At 38.0% G+C, this 23,776-nt stretch overlaps 1 protein-coding gene across 3 annotated transcripts in view; it reads left to right on the forward strand.

The window, feature by feature from the left end:
* DNAJC13 (DnaJ heat shock protein family (Hsp40) member C13) overlaps positions 1 to 23,776 on the forward strand; it is a 134,174-nt gene that overhangs the window by 83,309 nt on the left and 27,089 nt on the right. For all 3 annotated transcript variants that reach the window (XM_066244407.1, XM_066244406.1, XM_066244405.1), the window contains 13 exons: positions 2,068 to 2,222; positions 2,739 to 2,784; positions 5,504 to 5,658; positions 6,985 to 7,186; positions 8,820 to 8,935; positions 10,369 to 10,447; positions 12,765 to 12,900; positions 15,761 to 15,945; positions 16,274 to 16,348; positions 17,344 to 17,463; positions 18,433 to 18,612; positions 19,327 to 19,494; positions 22,347 to 22,460. In XM_066244407.1, coding sequence (XP_066100504.1) covers positions 2,068 to 2,222; positions 2,739 to 2,784; positions 5,504 to 5,658; positions 6,985 to 7,186; positions 8,820 to 8,935; positions 10,369 to 10,447; positions 12,765 to 12,900; positions 15,761 to 15,945; positions 16,274 to 16,348; positions 17,344 to 17,463; positions 18,433 to 18,612; positions 19,327 to 19,494; positions 22,347 to 22,460 — 1,731 coding nt within the window. The remainder of the gene's footprint in view (positions 1 to 2,067; positions 2,223 to 2,738; positions 2,785 to 5,503; positions 5,659 to 6,984; positions 7,187 to 8,819; positions 8,936 to 10,368; positions 10,448 to 12,764; positions 12,901 to 15,760; positions 15,946 to 16,273; positions 16,349 to 17,343; positions 17,464 to 18,432; positions 18,613 to 19,326; positions 19,495 to 22,346; positions 22,461 to 23,776) is intronic.

The following is a 23,776-nucleotide window of genomic DNA, read 5'->3' on the forward strand; positions in this document are numbered from 1 at the left end:
AGTATCCTTTTTTTCCTCATTATTCTGCTCTTTGGGAATTTTAATGCTGCCTAAACTCCAAATTAACATTAAACCCAAATAAGTCAGGTCCCAGAGATTTCAGGTTAATGTTTTCCTCCTATTGATTATTCTGTTGTCAGATCTATTTTTTAATATTAATTACACATGGTGTGACTTTTAAATATACACATTGGTGTGAAAAGGGAGAGGAGAGTTAGTTTGTGTATTTTTGTATTCAGGGATAGCTGAGTGGCTGTTGGAAGTCACTGATGAGGAAAGACTGAAAACAGTGACAATGCCCTATCAACTTTTCTTCCCTTTTTGCCAGCTCTGTTATTTAAGCATGTGTGCATTTCAGTATATGTCTGCTTTTCTGTTGTGTACATTTCTGGTGCACTGCAGTTATTGTTTCTTATATTCCAGTAACCTGCCGCCCCCCTCATCCCCCCCTAACCTAGGACTATGCTGTGTGTGGGGGGGAGTGATTCAGTTGTTTCTGTTCTGGAACCTCTTGGCATGTAGCTGAAGGACCATTCCTGGCAAATCTAACTCTCCCAAATGTTTTCCAAGACCTATGAAACTAAAAGGGAAGAAGTACGCATAAATGCTGATGACTTTTAGGCCTGGAAAGGGTGACTGAAAAATTTCAAGAGATACGGTTAACATAACATGAAGCTTAGGGTGGGAAAGATGTATTTTAATTAACCAAAGAATTTTAGTAATATCTAAACAATTAAAATGATTTAGAAGAATTTATATGCTTCCTCTATATTTTTTAATACTGAGTTCAAAAAATATTTTTGAGAAGCTGTTTTGTTTTTCCTTAATTTTCTATGGGAAGCCATAGTCATACTAAGCAGTCATAGTTTTCAGGAACATTATATTGGTTGGTACAGATTTTTGTACTTCATTTGACTTTAGAGTAGTCACCAGTTTTATTGTTTGTACAAGTTTAGATTTTTTACAGTGCTCTAAGATGCCACTAAGATACCAGTGAATGTCCTACATCTTCTACTATTGTCACAATTTCAAATATTTGGGGGTTTTGCCTGGTAATTTCTATATTTTTGTTTAAGCGATGCTAGGTCCTAAATTACAACCACCATTAACCCTAGGGAAAATCCTGTGTTACTGTATCTGTTTTTCCTTTGTAAAATATGCCATAGTACTAAACACTTGAATACCTTGTTAACAGTAAGATACCAAAACACAGAAAAGTTTAAATTATTTACTTAAAGACATATAGCTACTCAGTCTCATATCTGAATCTAGAACTTTGACCACCTAATCTGATCTAGTACTTACTCTTATTGTGAATTTTTTTACTAATAACATTTGACCTCAAATTGGAGATTCTTTGGAAGCAGTTGTTTATACAAAATTGAAACGCCACTTTCAGTAAGATAAAACTAAATTTCATTATCAAGTGTTATTCTAGCAATGCTGTATTATTTATTTCATTAGCCCGGGTATATTACTGTGGTCTCAGATATTTCCATTAGTATTGTCAGCTCAAATTTCTGAAGACCACAGTTTCTTTGGTACTTTCTGGTAGTAGGACTACTACTACTGGTATTGGGTTACAGTCTTGCCTTCTTCCTGCACTTGTCAATCTGTTCTTTGCTGTCTCTTCAGTAGCATTCCCTGCTCTGCCCCTTGAATTCTCAAAGACTGCTCTTTGAGAGAGACGTTTCACATCCACTCAACTGAACTGAAAATAACCCAAAACGTTCCTACTTTTCTTTTTTCTTTTGCCATAAGATTCCTGCAGAAAAGACAGCTCTCCCATCAGTCATGATAAAACAGCTTTAGGCACATTCAGACTGTTTCTGAATAACTTCATCAATTCTAGTATTTTACATCTTTGCATAAATGTTATAAAATGAATTACATTTCAAATCTTTTCAGAGTTTTATAGACAAGCTTGCTGAATCCCACAGATTTTTATTTTGTAACTTAACTACATGTAAGAAACTAGAACCTCAGCACAAGAAATATGTAAATCTAAAATGAATAATAATACTGCCAGTTTTTTACAAAACAGTAACAAAACATTTTCTTTTTTAGCTACTGCTGACCTTTGATCCTATCCTTGTTGAAAAGGTTGCTATTTTGTTATACCATATCATGCAAGATAACCCTCAGTTACCTCGTTTTTATCTTAGTGGAGTATTTTTCTTTATCATGATGTATACCGGTTCCAATGTGCTTCCTGTGGCTCGGTAAGAACTCTAATGAAAATATATTTAAAATTATTGCTTGCATTGTACATGGAGAGATTAATGATGTGCGTGTGTGAGCACATTATTACTTTTATTAAATTCTTCATTATAAAAGTATTTTAGATGTCTGAAAATTTAAAAATTACATTAATGATGGGGGAAATGACTTTGTATTACACCACTTTACCACATTTAACAAGAATTTTATCACCTAGTATTTTGATATACATATTTTCTGTAACCATATTTATATTGTGCATGCAATTTTGTTTTGCTTTTTTATTAAAATTTGATAATTTTTTACATTATTGTATAACTTTAGTATGACCGTAATTTTAAAACCCTTCTAATTCATTGAAGTTCTTGCCTTAATTAGAAATTAAACATTTTGGTGATACAGATTTACAAGTTACTTTTATGACTTTATATATGTATATAAAGATCTCATCTTTAGAAAAACTACTTTACTAAATCTAAATGAGTTCCTGTGTCTGATAAGTCATTTCTTCCCCCTAGATTTTTGAAGTACACACATACCAAACAGGCTTTCAAGTCAGAGGAGGTAAGCGAGATGAATGCTCTGAACACTTGGTTCCCACTGGGTAAGCTCTCTTGGCAGCAAAGCTGTGTCAGTTTACTGGGTTATTATGAGCACTTGAGGAAATTCACTTTATATGTTTGTTCACTTTTTATGTTTGTTTGGTGGTCCTTACAGATAGAAAGTCTAAACTAAAGTATTATTTTTTAAGTTTTTGTTGTTTTTTATTAAGCAAGGGGGTGGGGACAAACGGGTACAGACAGACAGGCAGGAAGGGATAGATGAGAAGCATCAATTCTTTGTTGTGGCATCTTAGTTGTTCATTGATTGCTTTCTCATATGTGCCTTGACTAGGGGGCTACAGCAGAGAGTGTGACCCCTTGCTCAAACTAGTGATCTGGGACTCAAGCCAGTGACCCTGAGCTCAAGCTGGTGCGCCCGTCCTTGAGCTGGATGAGCCCGTGCTCAAGCCGGCAACCTTCGGGGTTTCAAACCTTGGTCTTCTGCTTCCCAGTCCGATGCTATTCACTGCCCTACTGCCTGGTCACGCTTTTAAGGTTTTATTTATTGATTTTAGATAGAGGAGAGAGGAGGTGGGTAAGAGTGGAAAGCATCAACTTGTAGTAGTTGCTTCTCATATGTGCCTTGACCAGATAAGTCTGGGGTTTTGAACCAGCGACCTCAGCATTCCAGGTCAATTCTTTATTCACTGTGCCAATTCAGTTCAGGTGCTAATATGTTTTTAATGAAAATAAATGTTGCTCATTAGACTTAACATTGAAATTGAAGATGTGAATTATAACCTGAAACCATTGTGAATATAATGGTTCCCTTTGTATAAAATTTGGATTAGTAATTTTCATTAATAGTTCATTATATAACTGAGTCTCATAAAGTCAGCTAACATTCAGTGCAACTTCAACTTTTTTTGTTCAGATTTCAAGGTGGCAGAAATGCTAAGTTCATCTTTTAGAGCTACTTAATTTTTTAAGTGCTTTCAAGTTTTCTTGCCAATTTACTGAGGAGGAAACGTAGGAATTCCAGAGAAAGATGAGACTTATTCAGGTAGTTTTGATAACCTGAAACTTTATACTTTTGCAGAGATACGTATTGTCAACGCATGACTGAAGGATATTTTGGATTTTGTTAGGCTTTTTTCATGGGGGCATTGGTTTTCAGGTTTTACTGAGAACAGAAGAATAAACAAAACCAGACCATTCTTTAAGACACTAACCAAGGAATATTACATCACTTTGACACTAGACCAAACTGCATATAGCATAGCCCATGAGGCCCTAGAAAGTTATCTAATATTATTAAAGTGATAACCATGGTTGTGTAATTTTTATAGCTTTATAAAAACAGAAAGTGAGAATATAAAAGAGTTTTAAAAAAATTGCCTCCAATGCCAGTACCTTAGTGTAGGATTAGGCATGTGAGGTGTAATTTTTTTCTATATGTGTATATAAGTATGCACGTATAATCTTCTAATCAAATTTTATAATATGAGAAACTGTATATGTATTTCACCTAACAATATTTTGAATAACTACAACAAAATAGTGTTTATATCAGAACTCTGGATGCAGGAGTTACTGAACAGTAGTATTGTAAAGAGCATAACACGGCATTCTTCACCCAGAAGTTAACCAGATAGTAAATTTATGACTTTTACTGGTGAAAAACCTGAAAAATACTCATAATGTGATTTTCCTTTGCACTAACTGGTAAAACCATGTCTGGGTTTTTACTACTGTCTCTTTGTCAGATTCTAGAGAAATAAAACATCCTCAGTTTGCCTAGAAGGAAGAAAAGTACTTACTGTCTTTAGGATTTTATTTCCATCAGGTAAATAAATGAGTTTAAAAGTTTAAGTGTGATCATTATCCTGACTCCATTTGACCATACAGAGAATATGGAGTTTTATAGAACATTAATTATACTGACTTTAAATAGAAATCCTCCATCTGAATCCTGACCACCCTTCATGACAACAGACTCTCTAAGACCTGGATTTTTTTTCCAGTGAAAGAGAGACAGAGAGAGGGACAGATAGAGACAGGCAGGAAGGGAAAGAGATGGGAAGCATCAGTTCTTTGTTAGTTGTTCATTGATTTCTTTCTCATATGTACCTTGACCGGGGGGCTCCAACAAAGCCAGTGACCCCTTGCTTAAGCCAGTGACCATGGGCTCAAGCCAGCGACCATGAGGTCACATCTGCGATCCCACACTCAAGCTGGTGACCCTGCGCTCAAGCTGGTGAACCACGCTCAAGCTGGTGAGCCACACTCAAGCTGGCGACCTTGGGGTTTTGAACTTGGGTCCTCTGGGTCCTCTGGGTCCCAGTCCGACACTATCCACTGTCCCACCGCCTGGTCAGGCAGATCTTGATTTTCTGGACTTAATTTGTTTTTGAAAACAAAAGTAGGTACTGGTGGGAACTGCAGCCAACAATGCAACACAAAATAATTGGTGTAAATCTTTTCCACGTCTTCCTTGTGTTGTGCACTGCTGATCAGCATGGTCAGAGGCCAGCTGGTAGCAGGACAGCTGAGGAGGGTTAGACTGCTATTCTTGCATAGCCAGTTTACACTGGAGACCTTGCACTGCACATTTTGCCATGTTTTTTTCTAAATTTTCAAAACACAGAAGCAGTTTATTTAGTTCTCTCTTCCTAAATGTTCGGTAGGAAAACATGGGCTCTAGTGTTTCTGACTACATTTTGTTTTGTTTTGTTTTATAGTCAAAAGGGCAAGATATTTTTCAAAGAAGTATACTTGGCCACATTTTACCAGAAGCAATGGTTTGTTACTTAGAAAATTATGAGCCTGAGAAGTTTTCTGAGATTTTTCTTGGAGAATTTGACACTCCAGAAGCAATCTGGAGCAGTGAAATGAGGTAAGTAGCCAGTTGATTATATTTTCACTCAGAACTTTGTGTCTCTTGCTGTTTGGTTTACTCAGATGAAAAGAACTGTTCGTTTAACTGGTTGCATACCCTAAAGCTGCAGTAGTCATTGGTGCCAGGTCAAGTGACAAGGCCATGGCTTTTTTCAATTCTAACATGATTTCACAAAATTACTGTAATAGAGCTTTATATAAAGGTAGACTCTATTTTCACTGGTGCTTCCTAAGTCAGTTTGTAGAGTTGATAAAATGTTAGGCAATGAACTAATACATATTTATGGAATATATAGAGATAAAATCAAGACGTGCTTCTTGGGGATTGGGAAATAAAACTGTACTCCACTCAAAAAATTGCCCATGTAGAATGGACCAGGCCAGAGATACTCAGAGTCAGGGCTCCATAGCCAGAACATTTTTACTTTAATCTGAAAATAGTATTTCTAACGAATGTCCTTATTAGGAAGAGAATGCCACAGGAAAAGCCTCTGGAAACCAAGAAAAGGGAGAAGCCCAAAAGCAGATGTCAGTGTTCAGACAGGCTCTGTGCAGTGAAGGCGTGGCACTTCATAGTTCATGTGTCAAGGCTGCCTCTCTGGAGAACCCCTCAGTCCTCTCACCTCGATTGCAGTTCTCTTCTGAGGTTAGGCATTGACACTCCTTTGGCTAACTTCACACTCACAGGGCCACCTGCTGATTATCATTTGGATTCTCCAATAGGTTGACCTATAGGGTTAGCATGTACTTGCCACCAATTTGAATATATTCTGTATGATAGTCATATTTTTCATTGAGAAAAATGTATAGGAATATGAATAAGTTTTAGCACAGTTTTTTTGTATAATATTTTTCTCCTGAGATGGACTAATATGCCTCCCCCATCTAAAAGATATAGCTCTCTGAGCACTGATCAAATCAAGTTTCTGCTTAGCTGAAAGCTAGATGCCAGACTGTGGAAAGTTAGCATTTAAGTTCTATGCAGTGAGCCTCTTTGGTGTAATAGCTGATTTGAGTTTCCTGGCTGTGCCCAGCTGCAAGCAGATTTTATACCATTTGACCATCTCATAACCGATTTTTCTGAAGGAAGAACTGGTAAGATATGCCTTTTTCTCTATGGTCTTTTTCGTAGATAGGTATTACAAGTAGTTTATATCCCTTGAGAGTTTTTACATAATAAGTTTAGAATAATCTAACATTCATAAGGTATTCTAAATAATTGAGTTACTCTAAAGAAGACCCATGTAATTTTCTTGCATGATGACCTATCTTCTATAAAATCAAATAACTCTGTCATAATGCTTGGAAATTTTTATAATTGTAGGCGCCTCATGATAGAGAAGATTGCTGCCCATCTTGCTGATTTCACACCTCGTCTGCAGAGTAACACGAGAGCACTTTATCAGTATTGTCCCATCCCAGTTATCAACTATCCACAATTAGAAAATGAACTATTTTGTAATATTTATTACCTCAAACAACTCTGTGATACACTCCGATTTCCAGATTGGCCAATTAAAGACCCGGTAAGTTAGCAGATTAATTTGTGCCTTGTTAAGTGTAAAAATAGCCTCTAATCACTTTGAGGTATTTCTTCCTTCTATGATAAGAAGGATAACAGCTTTCTTAAAAATTCCCTCTTACTTTAAGTACTGTATAACTCTGAGCGTAGTCAGTATATTTGAGAACCAAATATATCAAACTGAAAGATAATTTTATGAGGGAATATTAAGAACTTTACAATTTTGATCTCCTGTAATTAAAAAAACAAAACAAAACTTAACATGTATATAACATAATGCTATATATTGGTGGAAGCTTGTCTTTGAGCAGATTGATTAAACTCACAGATGTAGGAGTTAGTGGTATGGGATTGAGTCTCAGTCTGGCTGATACATAACATTATATATTGCTTGACTTCTCTAAGCCTCTGTTGTGGTAATAGTACTACTGCTTATGATAACAACTATCTCATGTGGTAGTTAGGGGGATTGAGAATTCACATAAAAACCATAGCATAATTTCTGGCACACATGCAAGGCAGTAAGTGTGACCTGCTTATTTGTATAGTAGTATCTACTACCTGCCTGTTCACAGTGCCCTTAGGACCCCTCAGGCTGAAGCCTTTGGGTATCTACTGGAATAAGGTGGGCCTGGGCGCCCATTGTTGGACTGCTGTTATAGCAGAGGATATACCATTATCCTTACCATCAAAAGGTTTTAGAACAATTGCCACGTGTGCCATCAGGCACTATCTCTTTACAGTGTTCTGACCAAATGAAGGCAGTTAGACTCAGACAGATGCTTGTTCTGGATTCAACAGGAGACAGTTGAAAAAATACGGACTAAAAGCCAGACCTAGGTTTGAATCCAGCTCTATCCCTCATTATAACTGGGAAACCTGTTGCTATTTCTCAAAATCTCAACGTTTTCATAGATTATTGAGAATTTTTTTTGTGTGTGAGTTAACTACATCTGTAAAGCACTTAGATCCTTGGTGTATAGGCATGCAGGAAATGTTAGATCTCTTCTCACCTCCTTCCTACACTCCCTTGTGTTATCTATTTCTACATACCGATTGTTTAAATGCCTCCATGCCAATAACTATGTTGGATCACCTTGAGAAGCATGCCACCTTATACTGCTTTCTTTCTTAATACAGTGTAGTATCTACTAATTTCAAAAATTTCCACACTTTCTGAATGTTTTTCTAACAGATATCATTTAATTTTATTTATTTTATTTTATTTATTGATTTTAGAGAGAGGAGAGAGAGATGGAGAGGAAAGAAAAGGGGGGAGGAACAGGAGGCATCGACTCATAGTAGTTGCTTCTCGTATGTGCCTTGATCCAGGCAAGCCTGGATTTTCGAAACAGCAACATCAGCTTTCCAGGTGTAGATTTTATCCACTGCACCACAGGTCAGGCAACAAATATTACTTTTAAAATAGAGGAATATATCCCTGTAACAAATACCTTGCTGCCTAACTATTCAACAGTGCTAAGAAGGTGATTTTGGTTGTGTTTCTGAAAGCTGTTAATTGGAGAGCTAGAAATGTCAATTTAAATAACTATAGCCCAAGAATTCTGTAGCTTACAAATTATATTCTGAAATCATTTTATTTTAATAGGTATAAATTTTAATTCTCTGTCTTTAAGGTTAAACTTCTAAAAGATACCCTTGATGCCTGGAAGAAGGAAGTAGAGAAGAAGCCACCTACCATGTCAATAGATGATGCTTTTGAAGTTCTTAATCTCCCTCAAGGACAGGGACCGTGAGTTGTTTCAGTGTTCTCTTCCCTCTTCCTCTTGCAATTTGTGTTATGCATGAGGAAGAGATTTTAAAATAGTATGCCTGAGACACTAAATGACAGAGCTTTGGAAAGATTGCAGATTCACTTTTATCAATGGTGTTCTATAGTGCAGTGGTTGGCAGACTCATTAGTCAACAGAGCCAAATATCAACAGTACAACGACTGAAATTTCTTTTCAGAGCCAAATTTTTTAAACTTAAACTATATAGGTAGGTACATTCCTTATCGAAGTGGCACCCGCACGTGGTATTTTGTGGAAGAGCCACACTCAAGGGGCCAAAGAGCTGCATGTGGCTTGTGAGCTGCGGTTTGCCGACCACTGTTATAGTGGGATAGATATGTTAGTTAAAAGACATGTTCTTACATATAGACTGAACTTCTACATTTTTGGCAAGGCTGATAGTTAAAATAGCTTAGAATTTTAGAGTTTAAAATGATATTTTGAAAAATTACCTTTTTTTTTTTTTTAGTGAGGGACAGACAGACAAGAAGGGAGAGAGATGAGAAGCATCAATTTTTTGTTACAATGCCTTAGCTGTTCATTGATTACTTTCTCATATGTGCCTTGACCTGGGAGCTCCAACAGAGCGAGTGACCCCTTGCTTAAACCAGAGACCTTTGAGCTTAAGCCAGAAACCATGGGGTCATGTCTATGATCCCATGCGCAAGCCAGATGAGCCCGTGCTGAAGTAAGCAACCTTGGGGTTTCAAACTTGGGTCCTCAGCATCCCAGGCCAATGCTCTTTCCACTGTGCCACCACATGGTCAGACTGAAAAATTACTTTTAAAATAATTTCTTAGTTCTCAAACCCCCAAATACTGTTTTGTATTGGAAGTAAATGATAACCTTGCATAGGAAAAATTTAGGTTTTATCTTTTATATGTCAAGATAACATATAAGCTTAAATTTAAATGGGTTTAATTTGATACCTAATATATGATCATATACAATAAATATAAGGTTCTTTTTTTTTTTCCAGTGAGGTGAGAGGAGGCAGAGATGGGCTCCTCCAGCACGCAATGCTCTCTGCCCATCTGGGGCATTGCTCTGTTGCTCAGTAACCGAGCTCTTCTTAACATCTGAGGTAGAGGCCATGGAGCCATCCTAAGTGCCTGGGGCCAACTTGTTCCAATTGAGCCTTGGTTGCTGGAGTGGGAGAGAAAGAAGTGAGAAGGGGAGGGGTGGTGAAGCAGATGGGTACTTTTCCTGTGTACCTGACTGGGAATCAAACCTAGGACATCCACCCACTGGGCCAATGCTCTACCACTGAGCCAACAGGCCAGGGCAATAAAGTAAGGTTCTTAAAATAAAAATTTAGATGATTGTGGAAGTATTTTTTCTTGCACCTTACTGCATAAAACAACTTCATAAAACAGCTTTTCCTATTTAACAGGCATGATGAGAGCAAGATTAGAAAAGCTTACTTCAGACTTGCACAGAAGTACCACCCTGATAAGAATCCAGAAGGAAGGGTATGTACCACCTTTGGAATTAGGGTTTTTGGGTTGACTTCCTTTTGCTCTATTACTGTTTTAGGCAGAGAGCAGGTACACTCATCCTCTGTTCCAGTATCTGTCTGCCTCATGACATGTGCCCAGTGTGTGTATGACTTCTAGTCCGTGTTTTCTGCATGAACAGTCTTCCCGCAGTTTACCAAAAGCACTGCCCTTGATATTAGTAGTTTAGGGATTTTATTTTCTCTCCTTACCCCTGTCTGTTTGAGAATTAACTCTAATGGGCAGCCATATAAATAATTGAAATTAGGATTGTGGTTGAATTTAATTCATTTGTAGGCAATGCCATTGCCATCCAGATTATTTTGTCTTTCTTTTAAAATTTTATTCATTTATTGATTTGAGAGAGAGAGAGAGAGAGATTGATTTGTTGGTCTGCTTATTTATGCATTCGTTGGTTGATTCTTGCATGTGTCCTAACTGGGGATCAAACTCACAACCTTGGAGTATTGGGACAATGCTCTAACCAACTGAGCTACCACAGCCAGGGCCTGAATACTCTTTTCTTTTGACATCCCATTTCTTTTCTAACTGAAAACGTAGAAATTTTGGTTCAGAAATAAAGTCGTCTGCTGCCAGCATTCCCTGATCCTACCTCTCCCAGCTTTTTATTAAAATTCCAATTCATAAAAGATGAAATCAGGTAAGAATCGCTAAAGCTAGGACTGATTGTTGTTAGAAAGTTGAAGTAATTTCCAGTGATTTCAAGTTCAGTGTTGTTTGTCTAGACAGACAGTATTTCTAAATAGGAAACCAGCATTGAAAAGATGCTGCTGGCCCTGGCTGGTTGGCTCAGCGGTAGAGCATCAACCTGGCGTGTAGAAGTCCTGGGTTTGATTCCAGGTTAGGGCACACAGGAGAAGCGACCATCTGCTTCCCTCCCCCTCCCCTTCCCCCTTTCTCTCCCCCCACTCCTCCCCCTCCCTCTCTCTCTCCTCCCTCAGGCAAGGCTCAAATGGCTTGAGCCAGGTGGAGCAGGGCCCTGAGGATGGCTCCATGTTCCTACCTCGGGTGCTAAAATAGCTTGGTTGCGGAGCAGCGGCCCCAGATAGGCAGAGCATAGCCCAGTAAGGGGCTTGCTGGGTGGATCACAGTCTAGGTGCCTGTGGGAGTCTGTCTCTCTGCCTCCCTACCTCTCGCTTAATACAAAGAAAAGATGCGACTTTTATGTATTCAAGACATTTTAAATCAAAAGCTTGGGATAGTTTTCAGAAGATTTTGGCAATTCAGATACATTTAGGGGAGAGAACTAAGATAGAAACAAATTTGGAATCAATATTAAATTACTAGCCTTAACCTACTAGATGTATACTCTATAAAGCTACAGCAGTAAATATGCTACTGGCACATGACACAAGAATCAATATAGATTAAGGGACATAATACAGTGTAGTAGTTTATGAGTATAGACTTAGGAATTAGATCTGGGTGTCTTCTCCATCTCCAGTTGACTTTGTCGCCTTAGGCAAGTAATTTAACATTTTCTAATAAGTGAGTATAATAATGGTACACACTTCACATGGCTGTTCTGCAGATTGAGATAATGAATGTAAAGCACTTAGCACAGTGTCTGCCATAGTACTCAGTAAATAGAAGCTCTTACCATAATTATTTTTATAAAAACTCAGAGACTGCCTGACCCAGGTGGTGGTGCAGTGGATGGAGCACCAGACTGGGACACAAGGACCAGGTTTGAAACCCCAAGGTCGGCTTGAGCATGGGTTTATCCAGCTTGAGCACAGACTCACCAGCCTGAGCTTGGGGTTGCTTGCTTGAGCATGGGATCATAGACATGACCCTATGGTTGCTGGCCCAACATCACTGGCTTGAGCAAGGGGTCACTCGCTCTGCTGTAGCCCCCCGGTCAAGGCACATATGAGAAAGCAATCGATGAACAACAGTGAAGAATTGATGCTTTTCATTTCTCTCCCTTCCTGTCTGTCTGTCTCTATTTGTCCCTCTTTCTGACTCTCTCTAAAAAAAAAACACCCAAAACTCAGAGACTATCTCTGTTGTGTAGCAATTTAATATAATATTTATGGTATAAACGAGTGAGTAAGACATTTTCAGTAAGTGATATTGAGATCATTGTATAGCTATTGAGGATGGGGCAGTTTTGCTTTAAAAGTGTACCTTCTAGATTACAATTGGAATGAATTCCTTAATGTAAAAATAGTAATAATAACTAAAGAAGCTACTGGTAAAATACAGACCAGCTTTAGTTATCATTTGAGATGTTCCAAATTAAAAGTTAATGATTTTTGGTTCCACACAGGATATGTTTGAAAAAGTAAATAAAGCATATGAATTTTTATGTACCAAATCAGCAAAAATAGTGGATGGACCAGATCCAGAGAATATAATTTTAATTTTGAAAACGCAGAGCATTCTCTTTAACCGTCATAAAGAAGGTAAGGCATGTGCTGTTTTCAAATTTTAATTTACCCTCCAGCTAATTTTACCACATTAATTTGTTTCTACAATGTATTTTAATAGGTTTATAATTATTATGGCAAAAGCTTCTTGAAATTCTATTTTAGATACAGCAGAAGAGTACTTTTTCATAGGAAGGCCCAAAATGTTGTTTATTTTATACCTTCCACTTCTTAGTACATTTTTTAATATTTTGCATTTCTAACAATTTTTATCATTCCTTTCTGAAGGACATTTCCATTCTGTGGAGGTACTTGGTGATTTTTTATGTTAAGCCATTTAGCAGCAAACATATAAATGAGATGTAAAATGGATCTGGCATGATTCAAGGATCATTCAGTGTTCACAAATCACATATGTATATAAAAGACTGCCTGTCATGACTCCAAAAGCCAAAGGCTGCAACAGTGTTTTGGTCTTTAAAAAGCAACAGAAAATATATGTACCCTGATTTATTAATGTCATCCCATTACCATTAATAAAAATTTATTAAAAAAATAAATTAAAAAAAATAAAATAGAAAAAAAGAAAAAAAAAAAAAGAAACAGAAGCCTGACCAGGTGGTGGCGCAGTGGATAGAGCATCGGACTGGGATGCGGAAGACCCAGGTATGAGACCCCGAGGTTGCCAGCTTGAGCGTGGGCTCATCTGGTTTGAGCAAAAGCTCACCAGCTTGGACCCAAGGTCGCTGGCTCAAGCAAGGGGTTACTCAGTCTGCTGAAGGCCCGCGGTCAAGGCACATATGAGAAAGCAATCAATGAACAACTAAGGTGTTGCAGCGCGCAACGAAAACCTAATGATTGATGCTTCTCATCTCTCCATTCTTGTCTGTCTGTCCCTGTCTGTCCCTCTCTCTGTCTCTCTCAAAAAACAAAACAAAAAAACCCCCAGAAACTTCAAATGATCATATACTTCCCATCACACTCTTATTTCCTATGGTAGCTGTCAAAACCCTTGGTTTGTAAAAGCAGTGTTCTAGATTAAATAGTTGTGATGCAGGGCGCAGGGTTATTGGGAATTTCTACTGTGTTTGCAGAGCCATTAGCAGTAACCCTAACAGTTGCAGCCAAAAAACTTGGGGTATGTTGAAAATTTTTTAAAGCTTTGTGATGGGGAGACTTAGGTTCAAGATGGCAGGTATCCATTGTCTTGGGAACTGAACATGACTTACAGCAGCAAGTGGGAGATCCATTGGCTCTATAGGGTGATGTTGGGAGAAAAGGAAGAGAGAACAGGAGATCTGACATGAGTAGATTGGAGTGTTGAGAAATTGAAGACAAGTGAGGTTGTAGTTTAAGTACATATTAGAGGGGACAGCATGGGGATCTAGCAGTTGGGTCATTAGAGAGTAGTGACTGTTCACTTTTGCATATGAATTAAGCAGAACACGTTTGTAAGCATTTAGTTATATGTCATTTATTATTAATTGGAGAATGAGTTTCAAGATGTCTTTTTTCAAACTTTTGGTTATTTTTTTAACAGCTGATAACTATAGTAGCCACAAACTGCAGTAGTGGCACACCATTGGTTTATCAAAGTCAGAATGTTTTTTCAGGCTGTTTTTTACTTTTCTCAGGGGAGTTTAGTTTATACCCAGTGAGTTCTGGGGTGAGGGACATGATCTGATAGGCTTAAAATTGATTCACTGTTCTTTCTTACCACATACATGTGCACATGTGTTGAGATTACTAGAACCAGTTCCTGAGGACTTTTTTTAAAAAGCCTTATTAAAAATAAGTTAATTTATTTCAGATTATTGGTCATACTTGAAAGACAAAAGCCTTATGCTGTTTTCAAGTGGGATTATAGAGACACTTATAAAGTTACAGCCAATTAATTTACATATTTCTTATCTGCCTTATAAGGGAAAGAACAGAGCAATTGGGCATCTGTACATTTGAGCTTTCACTTTTAAATTTACTTACCACACATGGAATTAGCCAAAATACAGTTAATAAATTATTTCTATTTTGTATTTTAGAACAAATTATATTCAGTTTTGTTTTTTTTTAAGCAAGAGAGAGGGACAGACAGGAAGGTAGAGAGATGAGAAGCATCAGTTCTCTGTTGTAGCGCCTTAGTTGTTCATTGATTGTTTTCTCATCTGTGCCTTGACCAGGGGGCTTCAGCTGAGCCAGTGACCCCTTTACTCAAGCCAGCAATCTTGGGCTTCAAGTCAGTGACCATGGGAGTCATGTCTATAATCCCATGCTCAAGCTGGTGAGCCAACGCTTAAGCTGGCAACCTCAGGGTTTCGAACTTGGGTCCTCAGTATCCTGGGTTGATGCTCTATCTACTGTATCACCTCCTGGTCAGGCATGTTCAGTATTTTTTAATGTTCATTTTATGATAACTAGTAAAATAGAAAGAAGAATATAAACTATTTACTCAGTTAAATCAGATGTTTCTCACTATCTCTTTTCTTTACAAAGAAGTATGAATGTCATGATTGTTAATATAGTCTGTGGCATGTCGGCTATGCTTTGCTGTCTACGATTGGGTGAAAAGTTACAAGGATCACATGAAAACATAAAAAATAAATATTCTGCAAAAGATCAAAACCACTACACACTAAATTCAGTTAATCTATCAGAAAATGTTTTTTTACTAGTGAAAATATTTTAGAGAAATCAAACCAGTTTGTTAAAAAAGACCCAAGGGATTTGTACTCATTTCAATTTCTTTTTATAAACTAGAATTAGGAGACATTTAAGATGTTGAATATTTTATTATTTTTTTAAAGCAACATAATTGAACAGTGTAAAAATTAACTTCAAATTATGGCATGATTAGCTTTTGTTTTGTTATTTTCCTGGCACTAACCTTTGCTTATTTCAGATTTACAGCCTTATAAATATGCAGGCTACCCAATGCTGATTAGGACTATAACAATGGAAACTTCAGATGACCTCCTTTTCTCCAAAGAATCCCCTTTGTTGCCTGCTGCTGTAGAGCTGGCTTTCCATACCGTCAACTGCTCAGCCCTCAATGCTGAAGAGCTCCGAAGGGAAAATGGAATTGAGGTGATGTGGAATGACCTTTGGGCATTTTCAAGCTAGTTTAGGCACAATGTATGACTTGACAATTGAAAGATGGAAATGGAACTTTATTGGAGAGTATTGGATTCGAAATTGGTAGACTTAATAATTTGTAAAAATGAGCTTATTGGGACCACTTATAAAGAAACTTCTAGGAGTCTTTTGTTTATTTGTTTAACAAATGTTAATCAAGCAAATATTTACTTATCAAGTATCTAATATTGAAAAGTTATTAATATTTTATTCCTATCAGGAAAGGCTTTTCATGCTTCAAGGCAGATGGGAACTTAATGGCTGGCTTCTTTCTCTGCAGGTGTTACAAGAGGCATTTAGTCGCTGTGTGGCCGTCTTGAATCGTTCTAGTAAACCAAGTGACATGTCAGTACAGGTGAGGCTAAAACATATGGTTTTAAGAAAACATATGGTTTTAAGAAAATTACATTATACCCACAGTTCAGATATTAATATCCATGAGAACTACTTGGAAGGCTCACTAAACCATCACCTGCCCACAGCTGATAATACGCTTTTTTAAATCAGATTCTCAGGTGATAATGATGATCTGTGTATCACACTTTAAGAACCATTGCACTAGATCACTTGTTAACTATTGGCTTTCTTATTATTTTTTCTTAAAGTAGAAAATAGTATAATGAACCCATATGTCTCCATTACCCAGTTTCAAATGCCTGCTGTTTCGCCATTGTTATTTCACTTATCTCCCACGCCCTTCCCTGACTTCCTTTTCTGCTTTCCTTCAACATCCCTCATATCTTAATTGGCTTATTTTCTCTTATGGTTATAATAGTTGAATTATTTGATAAGAAAATTCATCAAGAATTCATTAAGATCATTGTAGATTGCATCTTTTATGTGGCCCTTTGTGCCATTAAAATTTAGAATATAAAACAATCAAGTACAGGCTTTTTGAGTTTAATCCTCTATTTTGAACTACAGTACAGAAATAGAGTTCTGATTCTACAGTGTCAATAAGCTGGACAAAAATATTTTAATCCAGAGATCAGCAAACTTTTAAAAATAAAGGACCAAAGAGTCAACATTTGAGGCGCTCAGACTACATATTGCCTCTGTTGAATACTTTTGTGTGTTTTTTAATAACTTAAAAAATCTAAAAACCATTCTTAGCTTCCTGGCCATATAAAGACAGGCCACAATCGATTTGGCTCACATTCTATTGTGACCATAATGTGCCAACCTTGCATGTACAGGGAATCCTAACCAGAAAGATGATTTAACAAATATTCTATTTAATTTTGGAGCATTATATATGCTATTAAGCATTACTCACGAATCTCTGCTGGTTTGATTCCCACTGTCTTAAGAAGTACACAGGTGACTCCTCCTCTGCTGTGTTGTGTGTAGGTGTGTGGACACATAAGCAAATGCTACAGTGTGGCTGCTCAGTTTGAAGAATGCCGAGAGAAGATTACAGAAATGCCTGGCATCATCAAGGATCTCTGTCGGGTGCTGTATTTTGGCAAGGTAGAGTTCATCTTGACTGCTTCCTAGATGGAGTCAGCAGTGAATTTTCTTTACGAGGAGCCAGTCTGCAGTTTATAAACAAGTTGTTTTCCCCAAATTATTTTTAAGTCAATTATTTAGGTTTCTAATAGCATTTTTTACTTAAGCCTTGCTGTATGTACATGAAGGTTTTTGTTACTTAGCTGGCCCATAAAGAATGAGATTAGAGTGACTTACCTGAAGAGAAATGGGTCTCATCTGAATATTAGGAGAAAAGCTGGGAAGAAATAGAGAATTGGACTAAATAAATCTAGTGAAAGGAAAGGATCACGTAAAACCTGAAATGTAGCCAAGTCGCTGCTTTGTGGGAAGAGTCTTTAGGGATCTGGGAGTTTGCTGTACTCGATTAGAGTGGTACTCCTAATCGAGTACGTACCACCGAGGGGAGCAGAGAGATTCTCAGACCGCTGCACACAGTGAGTTGTGTTGGAATAGAACAGGATTGGGGTGTTGATCCTAGACTAAGGAATCTGTAAATAAGGGATCTGATGAAACTATGTCCTTAATTATATTTACTTGATGTCGTTAGAAGTATATATTTAGTAAGATTACAAACCCTGATATATAAAGAAATAAATTTGTACACCTGAACTAAAGATACTGATTTACTGAAGTTCACTGGCCATGTAGGTTGCTGTTAATGCCTTGTCACTATTTTTTAAAGTTAAGAATTCAAGAAGTGAAATGAAAACTATTTTCAAGTATTTGAACACTATCCTCAAAGATAGTAATTCTGCATTTTGTCATAGGGTCACTTAATTTCAGGCTTTACAGGATATATGGTTCAGATTTAAATTGGAAATAAAAATATAAGAAGAGGTAAATATTTTTGCGTAATAAGATAGCTAGCTTGACATACATGCACATCCAGTTTCTCTTGGGAGCTTCTTTTTAACACTGTAATTAATTCCATTATTGTTATTCTTTCAGAGTATTCCACGAGTGGCTGCTCTTGGGGTAGAATGTGTCAGTTCTTTTGCTGTGGATTTCTGGCTACAGACACACCTATTTCAGGCTGGAATTTTGTGGCATATGCTTGGTTACCTGTTTAATTATGACTACACACTAGAAGAGAGTGGCATTCAGAAAAGCGAAGAAACAAACCAGCAGGTAGTTTTAACACTGCTTTAATATTAAACTTGCACCCAAATCTTAGGTTAATATGAAGCAAAGCTTCAGCTATTCAGAATCCCCAAGGGCATAAACTTTTTCACGATGACTAAGTCTGTTGCTCTTCAGGTTTCCAAACTTTTTTTTTATCTTAGCCTCTTATGCTGGAGGAATTCAAGGCAAGGGGATTTGTAGTATTATATACTGGGCATAATTAATCTTTTCTCGATTACTCGGCATCACCTTTATGATCACAGAATTATGGTTTTGTAGCACACGGAAATATAACTATACCATTGGGGCTAGCCCCTCCCCCCCATCATTTTAGTGCTTACCTGAATTTTACAGGCATTTTTTTCTGTCTTTTCCTAGTCATTGTCATTCGTTGTTCATATTATTATTAGCATGTGCCTTTAGGAGTCAAATCCCTGTTCCCATTTCTCCACACTACCCTCAAATGTACTTCCAGTTATCTACAAGATACTGTTTCGGTATAAATGAGTTCATAGATTATGATGGTCTTCTATATAAATAAAAGAGTAAGCTCTAATGCATAAACTCTTTAATATGTACCTTTATTTATTTATTGTTTTTGGTGGTGGTAGTTTGCTCCCTGCTTTTTAAATATGTTCCATACAGTTTGAGTTCAAAATATTGCTGTGTTTTCTATATAAGATAACAGATCTACTTTAATTTCTTAATTTTTTTAAACAGGAAGTAGCCAACAGCCTTGCCAAACTGAGTGTCTGTGCTCTCAGTCGACTTGGAGGGTATCTGTCTGAAGAGCAAGCAACCCCAGAAAATCCAACCATTAGGAAAAGTTTGTCTGGCATGTTGACACCCTATGTCGCTAGAAAACTTGCTGTGGCTAGCACTACTGAGGTATGTACCTCAGAGGTAGTCTGGGCTTTGATGAGTTTTGATGAATATTGCGAGATCCTCTGACTAGGCGGTGGCGCAGTGGATAGAGCGTCGGACTGGGATGCAGAGGACCCAGGTTCGAGACCCCGAGGCCGCCAGCTTGAGTGCGAGCTCATCTGGTTTGAGCAAAAACCTCACCAGCTTGAGCCCAAGGTCGCTGGCTCCAGCAAGGGGTTACTTGGTCTGCTGAAGGCCCGCGGTCAAGGCACATATGAGAAAGCAATCAGTGAACAACTAAGGTGTCGCAACATGCAACGAATATTGCGAGATCCTTTAAATAAACAGGAACGTGACAGAGGTGATTGCTCTAGGAAACCTAAAAATTGAAAATGTTTACATGCTTGTTCTCTCAACCAAGAAATTCACTTTATTGTGGATTGATGTTGATATTATCCATGAGCCCAGTCTTTCTGTAAGGATAATTTAACATCACCTTTCTCAGTTTGGAGCCACCATAATTCTTAGCCAACGTTGAGGCACAAAGGGACAGGACAAGAACACGGACTTGGAATGGTGTTTCACAATGGACAGAGGACTGGGAGTCAGGAGACCCAGAGTCTTTTTTCAATTTTTTTAATTTATTGATTTTTAGAGAGAAAGGGAAGGGAGAGAGGGAGAAGGTAGGAGGAAAGGAGAGCGAGAGAGAGAGATTTGTTGTTCTACTTATCCATGCACTCACTGGTTGATGATTATTGTACATGCCTTGACCAGGATTGAACCCACAACCTTGGCTCATCAGGACGAGGCTCTAGTCAACTAAGCTACCCAGCCAGGGCTTGGATATTACGTTTTAATGACCCTGAGTAAGATGGAAGAGCTATAGATGTCACTCTTGATCTTTGTTCTTCTTCTGAACTTTGTGTTTTCTAATGTGATGGCTTTTGCTGACTGAAAACATTCTTTCCAGAAATACTGTATTTCCCCATGAATAAGACACACCTTAATTTTGGGACCCAAAATTTGAAAAAAACAATTACATGATGTTGTTGAACTCAAGTTTTATTCATCATAAAATTATACAACTCCTCATCACTGTCAGAACTCCCATCCGTTAGCTTGTCCTCATCTGTGTCTGATGACAAATCACTGTCTTCAACAACGAGCACAAAAACAAGTGTGAAAAAGCAGAAAATGCAAGTAAAAAAATCTACAAACACTGTAGGCCTGACCAGGTGGTGGCACAGTGGATAGAGCATTGGACAGGGACGCAGAGGACCCAGGTTTGAAACCCCAAGGTCACCAGCTTGAGTGCGGGCTCATCTGGTTTGAGCAAGGCTCATCAGCTTGAGCCCAAAGTCACTGGCTTGAGCAAAGTGTCACTTGGTCTGCTAGCCCACTGGTCAAGGCACATATGAGAGAGCAATCAATGAACAACTAAGGTGCCACAGCAAAGAATTGATGCTTCTCATCTCTCTCCTTTTCTGTCTGTCCCTCTCTCTCTGTCACCAAAAAAAATTAAATCTTAAAAAATATATGTGTATGTATAACCACTGTATAAGATGCACCCAGTTTTTAGACCCCAAATTTTTCAAAAAAAATGGTATGTCTTATACATGGGGAATTATGATGCTAGCAAGATGTTGATTACTACAGCAAAAGAAAAAAGAAACCAGAGGCATTTCAAAATCTTGGCCTGAACTCCATTAAATACTCATTTTAAGAACTACTAGTTCTCAGGCCCTGGCTGGTTGGCTCAGTGGTAGAGCATCAGCCTGGCGTGCAAGAGTCCCGGGTTCAATTCCCGGCCAGGGCACACAGGAGGGGTGCCCATCTGCTTCTCCATCCCTCCCCCTCTCCTTCCTCTCTGTCTCTCTCTTCCCCTCTTGCAGCCGGGGCTCCATTGGAGCAAAGTTGGCCCAGGCACTGAGGATGGCTCCATGGCCTTTGCCTCAGGTGCTAGAATGGCTCTGGTTGCAACGGAGCAACGCCCCAGATGAGCAGAGCATCGCCCCCTGGTGGGCATGCTGGGTGAATCCTGGTCGGGCGCACGCGGGAGTCTGTCTGAATGCCTCCACGTTTCCAACTTCAGAAAATTAAAAAAAAAAAAAAAAGAACTACTAGTTCTCAAAGTTTTACAGTTTTTCTAATAATTATTTTTTCAGTCATTTTTACTTAACATTTTAAAAACAAGGGTTGGTTATCTTTTATAAGATGGAGGTAATAACCAGCTGCTTTCCTCCTGGAATAGAGTTCTGTAAATTTAAATGGTGGAAACTTCTTACTAAGACAGAATTAAATGTCTGTCTAGTTACTATGAGGAGAGCTAACCAAGGGGAAACGCACTGGACAGGGAAGCGGTCGAGCGCTGTGTCTGCGCAGCGCTTACTGCAGGTCGGAGTCAGGGCTAGCCGGACACTTGGAACTGACCCCCTGCCGTGCGTGTACTTTCCCCTTCGTAGGGGGTGCTTCATGCAGACTTTGATCTTGTTTTCAAATACATGTATATAAAGGCAGTCTGATTCCTTTTAAGCTTATGTTTTCCGAGTGTTTATTAAACACTTGAACAAAATATCTTGTGTAGTTTTCACCAAAGCAGAGCCAATATTAAGAATGTGAAGTCAAACAGATTCAAATTTAGATCCCAGTTTCACTACATAGGATTATGAGACCTAGGGCGGATGATTTGCCCTCTCTCAACCTTGATTTTTGTCAGCTGCAATTGGATAATATGATCAAACTTGGTAGAATTATTGAGATCCTTATCATTGAGCTCCATTACACCTAAGGCACCTATCACCAAATGTAATAGAGAATTTTAATAAATGATAACATCAACATTTTTTTCTCAATATTACAAAAACTTTGTCTCCTAGATTTTGAAGATGCTTAACAGCAACACAGAGAACCCCTATTTGATATGGAACAATTCTACAAGAGCAGAACTACTTGAATTTCTTGAATCCCAACAAGAAAACATGATTAAAAAGGTATGTTAATTGTTTTATACATTTCTTGAGTAACTTACTTTATGATGGAATCTGAAAATGTACCTTAGTATTGACAGAACAGAAGCCCATTGTTTCTCCATTCAGTATTAAGCCTATAGCTTTTTGCCACATCATATTTGGCCCAATTAAACATTTCTTACTGTATTTAATATTTTAGGGTGTTTTGTTGTTTTTGTTACCACTTACATATAGCTGTCTTCTATTTTAAGCAGTTTGTATTCCCGGAAGCCCTGCTTTAATTGTTCTCTTCAGCCTCTTTTCCCCAGTAAATCAAAATTGCTTTTTGGTACCTGACCTGTGGTGGCATGGTGGCTAAAACGTCGACCTGAAATGCTGAGGTTGCTGGTTTGAAACCCCAGGCTTGCCTGGTCAAGGCACATATAGGAATTGAGGCTTCCTCCTCCTCCTATTCTGACACCTTCCAGTAGAGAAGCAGTTACACCATTTAAAAACAGAAACCAACCAAACACAACAGTAGGATAGGAAATAGCCTGGATGATAATATGCACACTACATGTCTTGGAGGTTGTGAAGTTGGTTTTTTGTTTTCTTTTTTTAAGATTTTATTTATTCGCTTTAAGAGAGAGAGAGAGAAAATGAAAGAGAGGAGAGAGAAGGGGGGAGGAGCAGGAACCATTAACTCCCATATGTGCCTTGACCAGGCAAGCCCAGGGTTTCGAACTGGTGACCTCAGTGTTCCACATCGACACTTTATCCACTGAGCCACCATAGACCAGGAATAAAGTTGGTATTTTTTAAAGAGTAATCATTACTGTTATGTCCTCAATTATTCAGAATTAATTTTTAAACTCATTGTATATTGTTGTTCAGAACTCTTGATAGATAGAAGTTTGGGGAGTTACAGAGCTAGAAAAAACAGGTCTTGCATTTCTGTATATCAGCCATTTTACTAGCGAGATGCTCTTTCTTTAGCACTTTATAATTCATTGTATGCTGTTACATATTATTTTAGTCCAGACTAAATTCTGTATGCTTCAACCTTAATCTTCATTGGGACTTTTTTCCTCCCCTTCCTCTTCTTTTTCCTTTTTCTTAAATGGAAACTGTTCTTGATTTGTCAACCTATTTATTCAGCGATTGTGTTTTCCAACACTTTGTTTAATCTATTACTTTATAAAACTAGTCCAAATGTGTTCATTTCTTAGCTCTGTCACCCTGTATCTAACTAGGCCAAATGTCTGCTAAGAAAAGTGAGAAGAGCCAAGTATCATACTTGCTTTGTGAGCACTAGCTCTAACTACTTCATTGGCTGACCTCTGTGATCTTTTGAAATT

This window comes from Saccopteryx bilineata, chromosome 10 (assembly GCF_036850765.1).
Source record: "Saccopteryx bilineata isolate mSacBil1 chromosome 10, mSacBil1_pri_phased_curated, whole genome shotgun sequence".
Classification (NCBI taxonomy): domain Eukaryota; kingdom Metazoa; phylum Chordata; class Mammalia; order Chiroptera; family Emballonuridae; genus Saccopteryx; species Saccopteryx bilineata.